At 36.2% G+C, this 19,949-nt stretch overlaps 1 protein-coding gene across 1 annotated transcript in view; it reads left to right on the top strand.

Annotated features, from left to right (window-relative positions):
- KCTD5 (potassium channel tetramerization domain containing 5) overlaps window positions 1-19,949 on the top strand; it is a 101,104-nt gene that overhangs the window by 66,694 nt on the left and 14,461 nt on the right. The window contains exons 4-5 of the mRNA XM_051968668.1: window positions 3,469-3,564; window positions 11,397-11,522. Coding sequence (XP_051824628.1) covers window positions 3,469-3,564; window positions 11,397-11,522 — 222 coding nt within the window. The remainder of the gene's footprint in view (window positions 1-3,468; window positions 3,565-11,396; window positions 11,523-19,949) is intronic.

Here is a 19,949-nt window from a genome sequence, read left to right as displayed (position 1 = left end):
TGGTACATGTAAGTGACATAAAAAATAGTAGTCATGAAGTAGTAGTAGCAAAAGAAGTAGCACGATTTAATAACTAGTTGATTGGGTGTACGGAGTGGGGTAGAGTGAAATATTGAAAATGATATCAAGATTGTGAACCTGGAGTACTACAAGCATGGTGGTGCCTTCAACACATAGAGAGGATTTTGAACCAGTGGTGCATTAGGATCTTCAATTTATAGTAGACACAGTTAACTCAATTGTGACTTTTTCAATCTTTAAAAAAAAAAATTTTGAGTTCCAAATTCTCTCTTTTCATATCCTCCCCCATCCATTGAGAAGGTAAGAAATATGATACCCATTATACATATGAAATTATGTAAAACATTTCCACATTAGCCATGTTTGGGGGGAGGGGGAGGAGACAGAAAAGGAAAGAGGGATGTAGGGAGGGAGGTTAAAAAGTGAGACCCCATGTAGTCATCAATTCTCTTTCTGGAATGGATAGCATTTTTCATCATGAGTCTTTTGGAATTATCATGAATCATTGTATTGATCAGAATGGCTAAGCTGTCTTAAAACAAAGAAGTAGTAGTAGGGTTCAGTAAAATGTGAGTGGCAGTAGGCCACTGATTAACTGTAAGAATGAGATTAGGAAAGGAGAATAATTAAGTAAAAACAGGGATAATTCCTAAGAAGATACTGAGTAGTAGAAGGACTGGAAGTGACAATGGGAATGTTTGGGGGAAGTATAGAGTATTCTAGGTTAGGATCAAGTAGAGGAATGACAGCATTTTTGATTATGGAAATGGAACACGTCTGGTTGATGGTGAAATGTAGTGTGTGATCATTCCACTCTGTGGCTGAGCTGGAGTGGAGGAATAGTCCATGGCATTCAAGGAAAGTGGAGAGCTAGGGTTTTTGAAGAAGCATCAGCTTGAATATTGAAGTGCCTTAATCTAAGGGTAGGATTTGGGGAGGTGAGGAAGACAGTGATTTATGGGTGGTAGAAGACAGCTGCCATGGTTTGTGAGGTCACTTTTGTTAGGAGTGCTCTTAGTGATCATAGCAGAGGCATGGTAGGAACATTGACCCAAACTAGTAGAGATTCACTGACTGTTCATTAAGTGTGTTTTTGTGGTAAGTTCTATCCCTGCATTTTCTAATGCACTGAAACCATTAGACTTTGTTCCTGAGCCAGACAGTTTTACACTTGAAAACACAGCTGATCCCTTTCCATCCAGCCAGTTCCAGCTCTGCTATTTAGCAAGGGCCTTAACACTGCAATGACTGCCAGCTATTTCCTTGAAGTCACCACTATTATGGTAAAGTTGGAATCTTTTTTTAAAAAAGGAAATACCAAAACCTCTTTCATTGCTTCTCAAGTAGGCTCTGATTTTCCATTCATACTGCTGTTAATATATCTATATGTAATTATCAAACTACTCACTTAGATGAAACCCTTTTTTAACCATTCTTGAAAATGTCATAGCCCATAAACTGTGTTTCTAAGGGAAAATATATTGTTGTGATTTTAAAAGAATAAGAATGGGATATCATTAAAAGTGTTTTCCTATAATTTGCAAGTCAAACTATCTTACTTCCCTTCTAAAAGAGAGAGGACAGTTTTTCACTTATATCCCCTGACAGTTCCTTTCATTTTACCTGATGCTTTGTTGTATTTCTGTGGACATGAACTCATTTTTATCTTTTAGCCCTCCAAATGTGTCCATTTTCTCTATCCTTTTTATTTTTATATCCACTCTTTAGTTTATTTCTTATTCTGCGTGCTGCCTACCTTTCACTTTCATAGTATTTAAATATTTGTAGGAAGATCCAGCAATTAGAGCTGGAAGGAATCTTTGGGATCCTCCAGCTGGAGTCCAGCTTTTTCATTTGACAGAAGAGGAAACTAAAGTCTGGACAGGAGAAGCAACGTGCTTAAGGTTTCACAAGTCTGTATTAAAATCAGAACTAGAAACCAGATCTTTGGGATCTTAGTACAATACATTTTTCTACCAAGTCTGAAGTTTACTCTACTTGAGAAAACTCAGTACAATACAAAATCCCTGTAGATGAATGGCTGCTGCCACCTTATCCCTAATTTTTCTTCCCACACATTTTTGCAGCATTGTACCTTGTTTGCTTTGAAATCCCCATCCTTTCTCCTTTGAGAACTTTTACCTATCTGTCAGAAAGCTTAGCTTTTAATAATTTACCCCCTTACCTCATGGGTACCTCAGTCATCTCTGGCTTCTGTCCTTATTCTGTCTCTGTCATATTCAGTGATACCGAGAACTCTTTTCTTGATTGTCCTTTCTTATGCTGCTCTTTTTCTTTTCCCTTTCCTATGGATCACATTTCATCCTGGAAGCAATAGGTCTTTCTCCCTGACCACCAGAATTCTCTTCTTTCCTTCACGGGATTCTGGAGAGTACCATAGTTAGTATGGAGGAAGGAAGGGGGAAGAATTCTTATTACAGGTTAGGAAGGGTGATTCTAATTATTGGTCCTTAAGGGTCCTTAATGGAATAAATATAGAAGGTCAGTGAGCCCTTCTCACTAGACAGGGGTAGTTTCGTTCATTCACTGATCATTCCATTCTTCTACTCTGATTTTCAGTCGGAATTCACAGCATGAGGACAGATTAGGGGACAGATTTCTTGGTTATGGCATTTTCCACTAATAAGAACCAGATCCTCCTGGCCTGGCTTCACAAAGTGGAATGCATTTCCATAGGAACTTGTAGTCATTATACTTTGAATTATGCTTTTATTTGGAGTGCATAGTTGTTAAGAAAAACTAATTCATAAAAAAAAGGTTTTTTCATACTTTATGCCTTTAAAAAAATAAAAGGCTATATTAGAACATAGGAAAGGGTCAATGTGTCTATAATTCCCTGAGATTTGACATTTTTAAAATGGTAAGAATAAAGTATGTTGATTGCTAATATTACATTGAACGAATGAAGCATTTATTAAGCACCTACTATGTGCGGATTGCTTTGCTCAGCACTGTTCTCAAGAAATTCACATTCAAATGGAGGAGACAGCACGTTTTGAAGATTTTTAAAGTCTTAATAATTGAATTCTCTATTGCCATTCAAAGGGTTATTTTTCTGATACCTGTAACTGAAATAAACTTGAGTGCATATGTGATCATTTCCAGCTGCACGAGCCCTGTGAATTTTGGGAACTTTTGTCTTTTTATTTTGAAATGACTGGGAAGAAATATTTTGAAAAGAAAAATAAAAAGAGTAGAAAGAAAAGCCACCATCACTAATATTTCTTCTGATCTTGTGAATACATTCCTTTTACTCTTAATTTCAGCTTTGTATTTTACCAGGGTACCAAGATACCAAGGTAATCTGAATTTAAATATTTGTTGCCTGACCTTTGTTGTTTGCAGATTCCAGGTGAAAGAAATAGTGCATATTGATGATTGTGGGATATACAAGTTTTTTGAATACATGGCATTTTTCTTTGATAGGTGCCAGTAAAGCATGTCTACAGAGTGCTTCAGTGTCAAGAGGAAGAACTCACTCAAATGGTTTCAACCATGTCTGATGGCTGGAAGTTTGAGCAGGTAAAGAGGAATGTTGGGGAGATTGAGATTGTTTTTTCTTTTTCTTAATGTAACATAATTGGAATGGTTTCAGTGATTTATAATACTGTTTTGGTACTATAAACTTTTAAAAACTCTAATTACAGAGGTATTATGTTTTAATGGTTAGTGGCTTAAAGGAGTGGTAATGGAATATTCCACCTCTGCTAACCTCATTACTATTTTAATGATTCCTGGAATTAAGGTATATCTTAAGGTTCAAGTGCTTTGAGCCAGCAAATAGAGAATTAAAACAAAACAAAACATTTACTACCTTTCCCAGTTGAATCAGCCAAAGAAATCAGAAATGGGGGGAAAGTGCTGCCTTTCAATTTAGGGCACTCTCATCCTCTCTCATCCTCTTTTGTTGTTGTAGTATCTGTAAGTTCCTTTCTTAATGTGCTAATTTCAAGGCATTTGTGTTCACCCGGCTTCTCCATAATCTACTCCATTCCTAGCAATGCCTTTTTAATGGGAATGGCTTCTTCCCTAATTGATCTCTCTTCTCCTCCTCCTCCCCATCTTTCTTTTTTCTGCCTTTCTGCTTTCCCTTACTCTTCCTTCTACCTTTCCTTCAAAGGGAACAGTCTGCTGATTTTTGGTTACCTCAGCTGTGGGAATAGGGGGAATGTTTTTTTCCTTTGGTTTTATTTCATTCTTTTATATCATTGGTATAAGACAAATATGGTCTTTCTTTGTCTTTACTTTCTTGTCACTTGTCACTAAATATTTTGCTGTCTTCTTTATTACTGAAATTAATTTGCCAAACAAGTCACCATGTACTATCTCTTCCCCTTTTATTTGTTTTGCTAAAAAGAATTTCTATAAATTTTCTGTTATATTCCAGCTCTATATTCTTTCTTTTCCTTTGCTTCTCTCCCTTTAGTTTGTTTCCATGCATCAGACTGTAACTTGTCATTATTTCCTTTATCGTTTGTATAGTTTTTAGTAATTTTTCTTTACCCTTATGTTACTTGTTGCTTTTGACATTGCAGTTTTTTTTTATGATTCTGTAATTTCTGTATCTATTTTTTTATGTAGAGAAACCAAGATCCTCAATTTTAAGTGTTTTTCCCTTCTGAGAGCTCTTAGTTACATAAGCATAAAATCATGACCTTGATTTCCACCTCTCAATGGCTCTTTTATTTCAATTCAACTCTATTGAATGCCAATAATAAGTAAGACACCCATAGTAGTGAGGATGGAACTATCTTCCCCAGGGAGGTTACAGTATGATGGGAAATGGTGTATTTGGGGTATTTATGAAGACTATCCTGTTGATAATTTCTTTTACGTACTCTTTTTAGTCTTGTAGTAATTTGATCCTGTATTATTACAATTCCTGCAGGCTATGTTTTCTTGCTTACATTACTAGCCCAGGAAGAAAGAAGAAAATTGTTGGTTTCCCACAGCATCTTTCCTAGTTAAGGGATTATTTACCCCCAAGTCATTTGAAATAATTGATCGTATTTGCTGAGTGCTCTGATTTACCATTAAAATCAAACTTGGGAAGTGGGGCAAAGACAAATAGAACTTAATTTTTTTACTATCTTCCCTTGTACTTATGTACAAAGAGTTTGCACACACTGAAATACAATTAGAATGCTGGTGCTGGGAAATTTTGCATGTTCAAGACCATGGAACAGGATGTGGGTCACAGAGGTTGACAACACCTTTTGTGACACAGGGGACATTGAATGCTGTAGCGTCACCAAGATTTCTGTTTGTGTTTTGCTCTGATTGGTTGTTGCAGCTTGTCAGTATAGGTCCTGCCTTTGGCTATGGCCGGCACCACCAGTCAGAGTTTCTGCTGATAGTGTCTCGGGAAGTGAGAGGGGAAGAGACACGTTTCCAGAAATGCTGCAGTGAGGTGTGTCCCACCATTCCACCCCCTATCAAACTCATCTTGCCACAACCTGCATGAACGAATGCCTTGCATTGAAAAATAACTTTTTTATTTTTCATTTATTTATTTATTTATTTTTGCTGCTTCCGGGTCACACAGCTTCCTTCTTAGGTGCATAGCTGGTTCTGTTGTGATTGGCTTCTTATTGCTTTCCTTTAGTCCATGACATTTAACTATTCCCTACAAATGATTATCTTATAAAGAAAAAGAAAAGGCCTTATAGAGAATGAAAGTCTTAAGAATCTAAGTTTTGCATGTTATTTAAAACCTAATTGTGTTTCTTCTCACACTATGACTTTTATGTAGCATTTGTTGCACAGTTAGTACATGATCAGAGAGAATCAGAGAATCTCAGAGCTAGAAGGAACTTCTAACTTCCACCCGAATCAGGGATAACAACAGTAACTAAACTGAATTTATGTCATACTTTAAGGTTTACTAAGTACTTTTTTAAAAATCCCATTTGAGCCTCACAACAAAACTGAAATATTATAGATGTCATTTCCACCTTATAAGAGATGATGTTACTTGCCCATGAATGTTTATCTAGGAAGTATCACGGGCAGAGACTTGAACCTGGTTCTCTCTTGACACACAGCCTCACTTTTTGAAATATTTAAAGAACCTCAGTGATAGAGGTAGTGAGTTCCTCCTTTCTGAAAAAGAGTTAATTTGGAGTCTAGGTTGGATGACCTCTTGTCCTGGTTATTGTAGAAGGCCGCCTAGCTCAGGTACTAGTTGATCTGGATCATCATCATGTAAACATTGAAAGAAAGTGATGGTGCTAAAAAGTCTAGTTCAGTGAGTGAACAGTTGATTCTTTTTCAAGTTTATTCCAATAAAAATTATTTTCTGCTTCTCAAAGTTAGCTCCTTAAAGTTAACTTTAGTTCTTTAAATCCAGTCTAGGTATTTGTCTTCTAGTTAGTTCTCCATTCTCCAGCAGATTTTTGTCTGTCTTGAGCTATTTTGTAGTCTAAGACTCATTCTTATCTATAGCAACCAAGTTTAGTAATCCAGGAAGAAGATGCATAATTGATATCTATCAATAATCTATAAGGTTAATAATCTGAGGGCAGCTATATGGCACAATGGATAGAGTAGCAGCCCTGAAGTCAAGAGGACCTGAGTTCAAATATGACCTCAGATATTTAACACTTAACAGTTGTGTGACTGTAGGACAAGTCACTTGACCCCAATTGCCTCCCAAAACAAAAAAACAATAATTTAAAAACATTTAGTCAATTTTCTTTGACCTCAAAGTGATCAGAATTGCTGGTTTGAGTTTCATTTCTTCATGTTTTGCATATCATTTGGAGTGATAGTGAAATAGTTTTTAAAAATAATTTTAATGACATGTAGTAAACCTTATAAATTTTTTACAGTTTAAAAAAAATAACTGAAAAATTTTTAAGAATGGGCAATAGGAAAAAAAGAAAAATATCAAAAAAACTTTAAAGAATTTACAAATTAGGTAACTTAAGAGATTAAAATTTAAGTCTTTCAATATACCGAAATCATTTTACTAAATCTTTGATAATGGACAATAAGCATTCCATGCTGTGATGAAGTAAAAATTAATTTAAATAAGGCAAGAAGTAGTCACTGTGTTATGCAGATCTACTGAATGTTTCAGATGAACATGTTATGGTTAAATCCCATTTATAGTAGAAACATTTCTAATTCAATGGAGGAAAGCTATTCTAACTTAATGCAAAATCTAAATTATAATTTTATTTTCAAAATTGCCATTTTATATCTTAAAATGCAATAGATTGTGTAAGTTATAATATTTAATGTACATATATTTACATATATGTTATGTGTAATGCATTTACATAAACTAAGAAAAAAGTTAATGAAAATATGGCATCAAAGGTAATATATTGTAAATATTAGAAAGACTTACTAACAGGATTAAAAGGTTTAAGGCCTGAAGGTATTAATTTCTTTAAGGAATGAATAACTTTAATTTCCTTTGTTTTTTGTTTTTTGACAAAGCTCCAGATTATTTTCCTGGATTTTTATTATTTATGAAGAAGCCCTAAAACAATTTACACAAAGAATAATTATCTCAAATTTTTGCTTAGCTGCAACTGAAATGCAGATTGGCTCCAAGGCCATTGCTCCTTCTGCTGTGTTGCCATATGTTTCTGGGCACCTAATCTAGTCAACTCCATTGAAGCTAAAATGTAAGGAACCTGTTTTTAGTTGAGATGACTTGATCTCCTGTTTTACTGAGCCCCATCCCAAACTGGTATTATTTCTTAGTTACCCTCAGTACATAGACTGCATCTTTGTCTCCTGCTCACTTACTATAATGAAGTTAATTCTCCTCTTGAACTTAAACTGTTTAAGGAAGTTTATTTTGAACCATGTTGAAAACTGTCTGGAATTTTGTACCTGCAGTTTCTAAGATTTTGCATTTATTATATTCTTGATTCTGGGCTATTGAGAGAAACTATTTTTGCTGAATTCTCTGGCTATCTCAGTAGTCAGTAGTCATGTATAAGTCATCTGATACCAAAATACAAACACATTTTTTACCCAGAGTAGTTCTCTCTAAAGACAGAATTATGTGAATGCCAAATCAGCTTCTCTGAATTGGGTCAGACAGCTATGAATCTGAGCATTGATGATGCATTTCTCACTGTGCTGCCTACTCAGTTTGGCTGTCATGATTTTTGGCATGAAATGAGGAAGAATTATCTTCATTACTTGAAGTATCTTTCTTTATTTTGGGGAAAATAGATTTTTTTATCTCATAAATTCCAAATCAGAGTCCTTTTTATATAGATTTTTCTTAACTCATTCTTCAGTTCCCTTCCAGTATAGTACAGTATAGTTTATTTAGAAAAAGTATAATTAGTTTAGTTGAAAATGTTTTAATTCCTGGAGATAAAGAGTTAAGACTTTCGGATTGAAGTGCCATTTATGGAGCTGTAATTTAAGGCAAAGTGGAGCCATTTTTCTGGATCCTTTAGATCAATATCTGGTCACCCACTAGCAGACATTGCAAAGGAAAGCCAATGTTTTGATACTGAAGATCTTGCCTTCTGGACCTATTCTGGGATTAAGGGAATAATAATTGTCCCCATCTCTTATAAGCTGACACTTTCATAGACTAGAATAAAGAATCTTAGCATAGGAGAGCTGATTGTTGCAGTTTAACTAAATCAAATCCTTTCTTTCTATAGCGGAGGAAATTAAGGCCTATAGAATGGATATGATTTCCTCACATGCATAAAAGACCCAGGTATCTTGATTCCTGGCATTCGAATATAATAAAATTGGTTAATAGATAAATTTTTCCTCCCTTCCTTTATTTGAGAACATCTATGTTCTCCAGTGTAGAGCTTCATTTGGAAGTAGATTTGATCTGATTTTTTTTTTTTTTTTAATCTCAGAATGCATAATCCTCACAACTGGGGTTGTGGGGAGAGAGATTTTTAGCTTGGTGTACAGGGGAGTTTCTTAACCATCCTTGTTGAGCAGTAGAATGGGGGCCTCAGCTGAGGTAGGAAAACAGGAGGGAAGGAGTTCTTTATTCCTAGAGGAATTCAAGCAAAAACTGGATGCCTGCCTCCCTATCAAGGATAGATTCATGCTTCACTGAGGGTCCCTTCTGATTCGGAGAATGTGGTGCTTATGTGGCTGGTTGAATATGGCAAGGCCCTTCTGCACCCAGACCTCCTTGTTGTTCATCTTCTCTGCTCCTAGTCGGGCAGCAGCTACCCTTGCTGTTCTCTCCATTTTGAGAAGCAGCAGCCGATCATTAGGTGGTTTTTTGAGGAGCACAAAGGCCAACACTAAAATAATTGTTTATAAACTTGGCCAAGATTTTAACTTTAGTTCCCTCAAATGAAAGGAGAGCTCACTAAAAATGCTTTTCTCCCTGCCTGTTCTTCCTACTTCTTATCTCACTCTCTTTTCACACGTTCCCAGTGTAATGGAGAGTTCAACAATTTCATATTCCTCTACCCAGTTTTTATGTTTCTTCTCCTTTATAAAAATATGGATTTACTGCCATTGAAGTATTGGTTTTAGTCTCTGACATACTGAAGTTTTCCTATATCACGATCACTTTCAGAATTGGCAAGTGTTTTGTACAGGCTGCCCATCTTCTAGGCCACTTAGCATGTGCCTAATGCAAGTATAATGTATTATCCTAGAGCAGCTGGCCTTTTTAGCCCACTCTGGAGCTTAGCAAATGTGCCATTGACTCTTGCTCCAAGTTTAATATACAGTTCTTCTCATCATTTGATGAGGCTTATTTTTGTCTATGAAATGGACTTAGTCCAAATTTTTTCTAAAGCTAATGCAGGGACACACCCTTAGTTTCAGGGCAAAAATCTATGCTTATCCTTTGCCTTCAGAAGTAAATTTCACTGAAGTAATACCTTCTTTTCTCTTTGGGTCCCCATGACAGGGAGGTAACTTATGGACTATATTGATTGACTTAAGGCCAGTATTCTCAGGGCTTATTGGGAAAACCACAAACTCAGGTTTCAGGTCTGACTTACCTTTCATTTGTTGTTTTTTCTCATCTGAGGTTTTTTCTGCTTCTGAACATAAATTCAGCTTAATTGAATATATATATTTATGATATACCTACTGTGAATGCTGAAAACTAAAGCTATCAAAATGAAGCAGCATAGCTCCTGCTCCCAAGGAGTTTACAAGTTGCCTGATGGATTGATATGGACTTCCAGTGCAAACAGTTCCCCATTTTTATGGGGTTCAGATTTGTTTCCTAATGCCTTAAAAGAAAATATGGGAAAATTAGTTTTCAGTGTGGAGATATTTTCTACTCTAATGTTCCTCATTCTACCTCTGAGCCAAAGATTCATTGTAGTTTCACAAAATCACAAAATGTTAAACTGAAAGGAAATTATGTTGTCTAGTTTTATTTTATTGGTAGAGGAAATTGAGATCCAGAAGTTGAAGGCCCACTGTGCCCATGGCCTTATTTTAAGTTATCATGGCAGAACTAAACTTTGACCCTGGGGCTTCTGACTGCCTGCTCCTTACTTTACCCACTGTACCTCTTGGATTCTCAATGAAGGCACACACTGGTGGTATAACGTAACTTATACAACTTATTCTTTGAATCCTTGGATAAACCATTCTGTCATTTCCCCTCTCTATTTTCTCGTCCTTAGGGCTAGAAAACTCAGTTCTGAAGTAATGCTTTTCCAAGAAGAACAAATAGAACAATTCTATTACTAACTTGTTTGTGTAACTTTCATGTTTTGGAGCAGCCTTCTCCTAGGTTTATTGCTTGGATGGCATTGCCTTGCTTAGAGGTGTGGTTTTGTTGCTACCCTAGACTTGATTGCTGAATGGCTGCATTACTTAAAACATTCTCTTATTGCTTTTATTCCCCCATCCTCATTGTCTTTCCTCCCCAATCTCCCTTGTGGTGTTGAATGGTCTCCTCCTGGTCCAATTAGAAAAATTGAGATAATTATAACCTGAATGTTCCAGTGCGATAAAGAGCATGTCTTGACACGTTAAAAATAAATGATGTGGCCCTGTGAAGGGGGAATTTTTGTGTGTGTGTGTACTTCAAGAAGTTGTTTTTCATGAATTCATTAAAAATATCTTCTCAGAAGCATTCTTTCTCCTTGAATACTCTATTTACTTTGAGAAGTAGATTTTAGATAAACTGTAATCTGGTCTTTTGGGGGTATTGATTAGTTGATAGGACTACTCACTACATTTGAGAATTAGATCTTATCCTGGAAGTCATTTTGACCACAGTAGTAGAAGTGTCTAAGGATTATGGTTTTAGCTTTGGGTTTTTTCCCTCGGGGCAGAGGCTATTAAGATGGTCAATGGTAGGGTGAAGGGAAAAGGAAGAAATTCTTTTTCTATTGATTTACCACCCACTGTTTATCTTCTTTCAGCTGGTCAGTATTGGTTCATCTTATAACTATGGAAATGAAGACCAAGCTGAATTTCTTTGTGTTGTCTCCAAGGAGTTGCATAATACCTCTTATGGCACAACCAGTGAACCCAGCGAAAAGGCAAAGGTAGGTTATTGGAAAGAGGGAGGGAAAAGGGACATTGAAGATCAGGAAAAATTTCTTGGGAATGACCTCAGGAACGTGCTAAAGTTTAGCCTTATTACTGTTACTGCTGTTTCTAATGATGTGTTACTTTGATTTTCCATTGTGGGTGTATACCATAGTTCTTGAAGGAAGATTTTTTTTTAATAGTATTTTATTTTTCCAAATATGTGTAAAGATTGTTTTCAATATTCATCTTTGCAAAACCTTGTGTTCCAAATTTTTCTCCTTCTCCTTTTCCTCCCTCCTCCCAAGACAGCAAGCAATCTGATGTAGGTTAAACATGTGCAGTCTTGAAGGAATACTCTTCAGTCAGGTGCTAGAGACTGGGCATCTGTTCTCTTGGCATCAACCTTGTTAAACATGGAGAGGCTCCTTAGCAGAAGGTGGGCCACTAAGAATGAATTTTGGGGATCCATAGCAATTCATAAAGGCCACATGGGGAGGACTTTTGGTCAGTATCTTATGGAGAGAAGATGCACTGCTCACTTGTGTAATCACAGATCTCTCAAGGTCTTGAAGTAAACAAAAGTGCTCAAGTTGGATTCTTCCCCACCTCTAGTCCCTGTTGCCATCTTTCACTAATATTATGCTTATATCCTACCAAAGTTTTTTTTGGGGGGAAGCATATAAAATGTAACTGTGATGAGGGACTGTAAAACTTAGGGATGAGGACATGTGATTGCCTTGGGAGAGGGAATTCCCTTTCAAAATTCAGGTTACCCCTTCTCTGCAGCTTTTCCTTTAGGGGAGCTACCTAGAACATTGAGAGATGCTCTAAATGACTCACCTGGGCTCACACAGCTAGAATGTGTCATTTATGGGATATGGACTCAAGTCTTCCGACATTGATGGTCAGCTCTCTATCCATTACAGAAGGATGCTTTTCATAAAGTACTTATTTAAAATTCTTTTTCATATTTTATTAACTTTATTTCATCCTGTTAGTGTTTAGTTGCCAGCCTTTCCAGTCTATTGTACCTTTTTCCACTGCCATGTAAATTGTCACATTATTTACAAAATGGCAATTTTCCTAAAACAATTCTGTTCACTTCTCCAAAGCATCTGATAACGTTCTTATCTGTTCATGTTAGTTGTAACAATTTGGATTTACATACTGATTTTTGTTCATTACCTGTTTGATACTCACAACAAATCAGTGAAGTAGTGCAAGTTGTAGTCTATCTGTTTTATAATTGAGGGAATTGAGGGCTAAAAAAGGAAATGTTTTAGCCTGGGTTATATCCCTGGTTACTAGTAAAACTGGGCCTTAAATCCAAAATTCCTGATCACAGGTCACATGCTCATTTAACTTCTACCTTCCAAGCCTAATTACTTATCCAGCATCTTTTTTATATACCCTAAAACTTGTTTCAGTTACCTCTGGAAATGTAATCTTCCAAATTTATTTTTTTGTCTAGATAGGCAGGTGTTATATAAGAGCTTTGCAATTCTTTCTCACTTGGGAAGGATGCCTTTTAGTTTCTGTGAGCAAATCTCAAATCAGTGAGAATGTATGGCAATATGGAAATACAGGATGTATTTTTCTAAATAGTATCAGAAATGTTTTACCTTAGGGACTGATTTCTTCTTCTGCCCCTGAAAACCATCAGAATGGTAGCAGACTTTTTGCTATATCTTTTTTTTTTTTTTTTTTTTTTGGCTGAGGCAATTAGGGTTAAGTGACTTGCCCAGGGTCACACAGCTAGGACGTGTTAAGTGCCTGAGACCAGATTTGAACTCAGGTCCTCCTGACTTCAGGGCTGGTGCCGTATCTACTACTCCACTTAAGTGCCCCAGTTGGCAGACTTTTCAAGCTACCCTTAACATATAAGAGATTGGTAGTTTGTTGCCCATAGAACCTTAACATATATCATTAGCATATACTTATAATTTTGTGAGTACCTACTGTTGTAAATAGGTAGTTATTTTAAGTGTCTGCCCTTCCCTGTAATCCTCTGCAAATTCCAATTTATATAATTATAGCTCTCTAAAAATGGTATGCCCTGCCTCACAGGTAGCTCCAGTGAGCCGCCCCCCCCCCCCCCCCAATAACTAGAGGTATTCATGTAGACTGGATAACCACTATTTCTTAAATGTATTACTCATTCAGTGGACTGGGAGTTGGAATTGATAACCTAAATTTTGGGGGTATCTTACAGCTTGGAGTCTAGAATGAGGCTGTATCATATTTCTTATAAAGAATTATGAAATTAAGATGAAAAAATAGAAATTTTCCTTTTGACCAAATACACAGAGAATACATTTGATTCTGAAGTGAATCAACAAGTGTTCATTTAACAGGTGTATAGAATTAGCTGTAACTGATACAAGAAACTTAGTCTTGATAAAGAGATGTCTTGCATATATCAAACAAGCAATAATTCAAAACATTGATTGACATGCCAGAATATTTGATATAGTTAATAAATACAAAAGTGATTTAGAGATTCGAGATAAAATTTTGGATTGAGATAGACGGAGGAAGTTTCATAAAGGTAAAATGTACCTTAGATCTTGAAGAATTTTACTAGAAGGCTAGGAAGAGAAAGAGATTTTAAGGAACATGAAAATGGCATGAGCTAAAAAGATCAGGATATTTGAGTTGATACTTGATTTGAATTCTGAATCTTTCTATTTATTATAAAAAATGAAAGAAGAGCTATATAAGCCAGCAATCATCTTTATTCCTGTACAGATCTCTATTTAGACCATAATCCTGAAAGTATTTTGGAAAGTAAACTGTCCATTGATATAAAAATTATACTTATGAGTAACACAGTTTTATACATACTAATTAAGTATATTTGTACCAGTACTATTAAAAAACAGGCAAGATGTCATAAAAACTATCTTTGTGAACCAATCAACCTCAGCAATTATGCTGATCAGTTTAATGATGAGGCTGTTCCATTATTGAATTAGTACTATATTCCTGGAGTTACTAGATAGTTTAAAACATGTCCAACCCCCAAAACACACAAACACACACACACACACACACACACACACACACACACACACACACACACGGCTTAGGTGGCTTCTAACTGTGAAATGGATGGGAGCACTTGTTAGGAGGCCCCAGGTGTGACCCATGTTCCCTTTTATGCCATTAAAAAAATAACTCTCAAACCAAAAATATCTAAGCTTTGTGAGCAGAGCCTCTGCTCAACTAGGGCATCAGCCACAACAGTCACATTCTAGGGCTTAGGAAAAATTGCTAATTCATAATCAGAACTAGCTCAGAAAGGAAAGTGGATTTTTTTTTTTTTTTGACACTATTTTGGACAAATGGAGAACTGAGAAAAGACTACACCTCAAAAATCTACATAGTGTTTTGAAATACATTTATTTGCTTCCTTGCTTCTTTGTTAATGTAAAAAGTTGTTTGCTCCTGTTTTAATTCTGCTTTCCTCATGTTAGTATGTAACAGTTGCATTTGATGAACCTTTCTGTTTTAATTTGGCAAAATCTTTTATTTGTCTCCTTGAATTATGGAGGAAAGTGATGAGTTAAATTCCTTTTGAGAGAAGACTAATGTTAAGAAAATAATTTTTGTAAAATCTATAAAAGAAATCAGGACAAAGACAATTGTGATCTTATCTGACTTAGCCGAAAAAGAACTAGCTATCTTACCCTCATTGACTAAGATGTTTTAGTGTGTTTGAAATTTGATTTTTATTTCTTTTTTTAAAAGATGGGTTATAGGAGTAGACCCTGTAACTACAAAACCTTTTCTGTGCATGTATAACCTTTATTTTTGTTGTATGACAAAGTTATGGGGTTTTGTGTACAGATAGTCCTTATGAATAGATTGGTGTTCCTTAAGGCTTCCAGAGGTAATTTAGTTGTTCTGTACAAGATGGAAAATTGAAGGAGTTCTCATATTAAAATATTTTCACTTTCCTTCATTTTTCAGCTAACTCTTTGTTACAAATTGTGAAATGTCCTTTGGGCACCATTTCTCCACACCAGCTTTCATATATGTTGATTAATTGTATTCTTATGTCTTGGCTGTTGACTAAACTTTGCTGTTTTTTCTTTCCCTCTCTCCATCCATTAATCCCTTCTCTGTACTTGCTGCATGATGCATGCTGAACCAGAGTGAAGATGAGGAGACGGATTACGATATGAATGACTCAGATTAAGTTTAAATGTAATGGTGAGCTTTAGCTGCCCTAGAAATTCCTTCAAATGCCTCACCTTTTGATGATCCAGAAATATCTCACCCTTAACTCAAACTTCTCCCTTAGCTAGTGCTGCTGTATGTTTGTTCAATTGTAGTTCTCCTCTGTCACTGGTGTTCCCTAAAATTCCCTGACTGATTGTAGATCCTGTGTAGTGAGCTAACCTAAGTGTGTCTTTCTGACTGTAAAGACTTGTTGGAAGTACATAGTCTATTTTAGCACTAAATAACACTGGTTATGTGGTAGCTGGCAATGAGATTTCTAACGTTACGTTATAGGGCTTTCTCACTGACTTTATTTTATTCAACATTTTTATTAATCACATGGGTGAAAGCTTAAATGGCATGCTGATATAATGTGTGGGTGACATAAAGATGGGAGATTTAGCCAATACATTGAATGGCAGGATCCAAAAAGAACTCAGCAGGTTGGAACAAGGGACTGAATCCTACTAGATGCCATTTAATAAAGATAAATGTAAAGTTTTACACATTAGCTTAAAAATCAGCTATTAAGATATTGTTTGGGAAGCTGTATCTAGGTGTTCATGTAAAGAATTGGAAATGTTAGTGAACTAAGTAGGTTTTATGTAGGCTCAAAGTAGATCAGCTATATGATCTTGAGCTACATTAAGGGAAATGCCATGGACAGACTATATCTGGAGAATTGTATTTAGTTATGGGTCATTTTAGGAAAAACATTGACAAACTGGAATGTATCAGGGTTGGGGAGTAGCCAGGATGGTGGGGAGAATATGGCAAGATTATTGAAATTCCTGAGGATATTTAACTTAGAGCAGAGAAGATTTGGCTGGAATTTGGGAGAGGCCAGGTATATTGGAACAACAATAATGTTTGTTTTTTATGACTTTATTTAACAGCATTAATACAGGATATCTCAAAGGTCTTAGTGTAGCTTAAAAGCTTAAAAACTCTTTTGAGCTATTAAAGCTTAAACTGCACTAAGGCTTTTGAAACACTTTGTATTTGAAGGCCTGTAACATAGAAAATGGATTAGATTTATTCTTCTATGCCAGAAGAACTATAGCTAATGGATAAAAGGTATTAAGAGGCGGAATGTAGATCAATATACTTATGAAGAATTTTCTAAGTATTAAAGATGCCCAGAAAGGATGGGAATAATAAGCAGAGTTCCTGCAATTGTTTCTGGTTAATACCTGTTTTTCTGAGATTTGTTGTGTAAATAATTTCAGATTCAGGAAATACAGCTTTTCAGCAGGTTAATTTCCAAAGACAACTGTTTGATCTTACTTTACCAGACATCCACTAATTATAGAAAATCAGAAAGCTCAGGTTAACAAAACTTAATGACCAATGTTGTGTGCTCTCATTTCACATATCAAAAATTTGATACTTCCAAAATATTAGTATGGATAGCTTTAACAGTTACAGCATATTTGGAAATTTTGGCTTGAAACTAAAAACTGTGAGTAATGTCATAAACCTCCTGTGGGGTTTCTGGTGGCCCAGAAACCTATAGGCAGCATGTTAGAAAATGGAATGATAATCATCATAAAGGAAATCAGATGGATTCTTTTTCTGGTAACCAAGAGTTCTAGGGCATCTGGGTTTATAGATGCTGTAAATTAGAGCTGGAGGTGGTGATAACAAAAAAGGGTCATCTCCTTAGAGTGCTTAAACTTTTCAGATGTTATTAATAATCGGGTAAGGGTTCTCTTAGCAGTGGGCTAAATTTAGGTAGCCAAGTAGTTTCCTTTTTTTTTAGGGCCATACTTACCTTGGAATATAGACAGATTTCCTTTGCAAATAGCTGTGTATGAATTTAAATTGTCAAGTTCTAATTTGACAGGTTCTCACATATGGCTTTCCAGTTTTGATGCACTTCAGCTACCCTCCATGAGTGTCTCTGTGATTGTCAGATTATTATTGGTATCTAGAACTGGGCTTCTTAGACTTTTTTCACTCATGATCCCTTTGTGCCCGAGAAATTTTTATGTAACCTCTAGGTATATGGGGTGTGTGTGTGTGTGTGTGTGTGTGTGTGTGTGTACACTCACAAACCAAACATTTATTGATAATAAATCATAATTTCAAGATCCCTTCCCTCCCTCCCCCATATTCAGTTACAAGATCCCATATGAGATCATGAACCACAGTTTATATAAGAAGCTGGACTCTACAGGGTTGTTCTTACTAGAGAAGCTATAAAAAGAAAATTTAACTTCAAGGTATAATGTGTAACGAGCTTTACAAATAGTCTTTCAAGGGCAGCTAGGTGGCACAGTGGATAGATCACAGGACCTGAGTTCAAATGTGGCTTCAGACAGTTGACTCTTCCTAGCTGTGTGACCCTGGGCAAGTCACTTAACTCCAATTGTTTCAGCTCAGGGGGAAAAATATTCTTTCATTTGATCCCATTCAGTCAATAAACATTAAGGGCCTGTCATGTGCCAGACTCTGGGATACAAAAAGTAAAAAGACAGTTCCTAACCTCACTGTTTACCCTCTCTAGTCAGAAGGAGGGAAAGAATTGCAGGGACAAGGGAAGACTGAGGAGATATATCAGGGGTGATAAGATCTTGAAGGATAATGAGGTTTGAGAAAGCATAAAGTCTAGAGGAGTGGGATGCAAAATGAAGATATGGCTGCTGGGTATCTGTATGTCTGTTTATCTTACTGTCTCTTAAAGATTCTGAACATAAATCCTTCCCACCCTCCAAAGTAAGTGTGTTTGTTGTATTTTCATTTGTTTTTCAATATTAGGTGGTATTATCATGTTTGACAATCCTGCTTTAGTCAGTAGGAAACCAGTGAAGGCTTTAAGCAGAGGAGTGTATGAAAGAAATTTGAAGAAATTTGCTAAGTTAACCAGTGACTTGAGTATTCCAGGGAAAAGTCCTTTTGACTTAAGAAACTTGAAATGTAGACTGTTTGCTAATTATTTTCGGTTATTTGATCTGCATGCATAATATGAAAAATTTGTCCATGGCCATGAGGAAATTCCGTGTGTCTGTATCCCATAAATATTACTCATTACCTTTATCAGGAACCATTTACTTAGGAGAGCTAACTTTTCTAGCAAAGAATGAAAACTACTGACAAATAAATTTTATTCTGTGTTCCTCAAAGGGACTTTAAAAAAAGTGTAGCTGGTAGTAAATCTACTAGCAAAGCTGCAAAGTTCCAAAACCCTTTTTCTAGGTATAAAGTTCTCTATGGGTTGTTAGCCTCAGGTGTGGGAGTGAATCCACAACTGAAACACATGTCAGCTGGTTGTCCTGGTGCAACCACCACCCTCCCCCACCCACCTGGCACACTCCTACACACTCATTCCTTCAGTTCACCTGTCTCTTGAATGAAAGTAGAGCACACATTAAATCAGGGTTGTCATGTGGTAAAGGAAGTAGACCTATTCTGTTTGACAAGGAGTATATGCCTACATTGAGGAGATTACAAAGTAGTGGCTTTCCACGCAATATAATAAAGGTTTTCCAAATAACTAAGCATGTACTTGGCTGGTGCATGTCTGAAGCTCTTTCTACTTGACTAGGTGCTTCTCAGGATAATCCTGCATTCTCAATTTTCCCCTCCAAACCTGCTGTCTTCTGTTACTTTATGTTTTTGTTCTGTTGTGAGCAGTTTTATAGTAACAGAAGAAACAGATTCCAAGTTATGTGATATATTTGCAAGTCATGCAGTTGTAGAACAAATTATGTCCAGGGTCTCCTCAGTAGGACATGAACCTTGAACAGAGATTTACAAAGGTTTTCTAATAGTATAGTTACTGTTTTAAGAATGGTCCAGAATTTGGGAACATTGGTTATTTAACTGCATTCTACAGGACAGTGATAAATATTTCCCTGAAATTAAAAGACAATTCTAGTAACCATACAGAATGTAGGTGATATAAAATGAAGTTAAGTTTGGTGTTTTCAATTCCCAATTCTTTTAAGATTTCCAGCAGATTTCTTTCCTGTTTTTGGGGGGTTCTTTTCCTTTTTTTTTTTTTTTTTAAATAACTGGTGGGGCCAAGGGGAAGGGAGGAATAAGCTCTTATCACCACAGACAAAACTGTCTGGGAATCATTATTCCACAAAGGGCTGCTGATAGAGTGGGTAGCCATTTCACAGATAGTTTTAAGTGGGCCTGATCTACCTTGTGAAGGCTCTTCTTAACAGGGTGAACGACTTCTTTGAAGATGTCAGCTGTGAAGCCACTAA

This window comes from Antechinus flavipes, chromosome 1 (assembly GCF_016432865.1).
Source record: "Antechinus flavipes isolate AdamAnt ecotype Samford, QLD, Australia chromosome 1, AdamAnt_v2, whole genome shotgun sequence".
Lineage (NCBI taxonomy): Eukaryota > Metazoa > Chordata > Mammalia > Dasyuromorphia > Dasyuridae > Antechinus > Antechinus flavipes.
The sequence above is the reverse complement of the archived record's forward strand: the minus strand, read 5'-3'. Positions and strand labels throughout refer to the sequence as shown.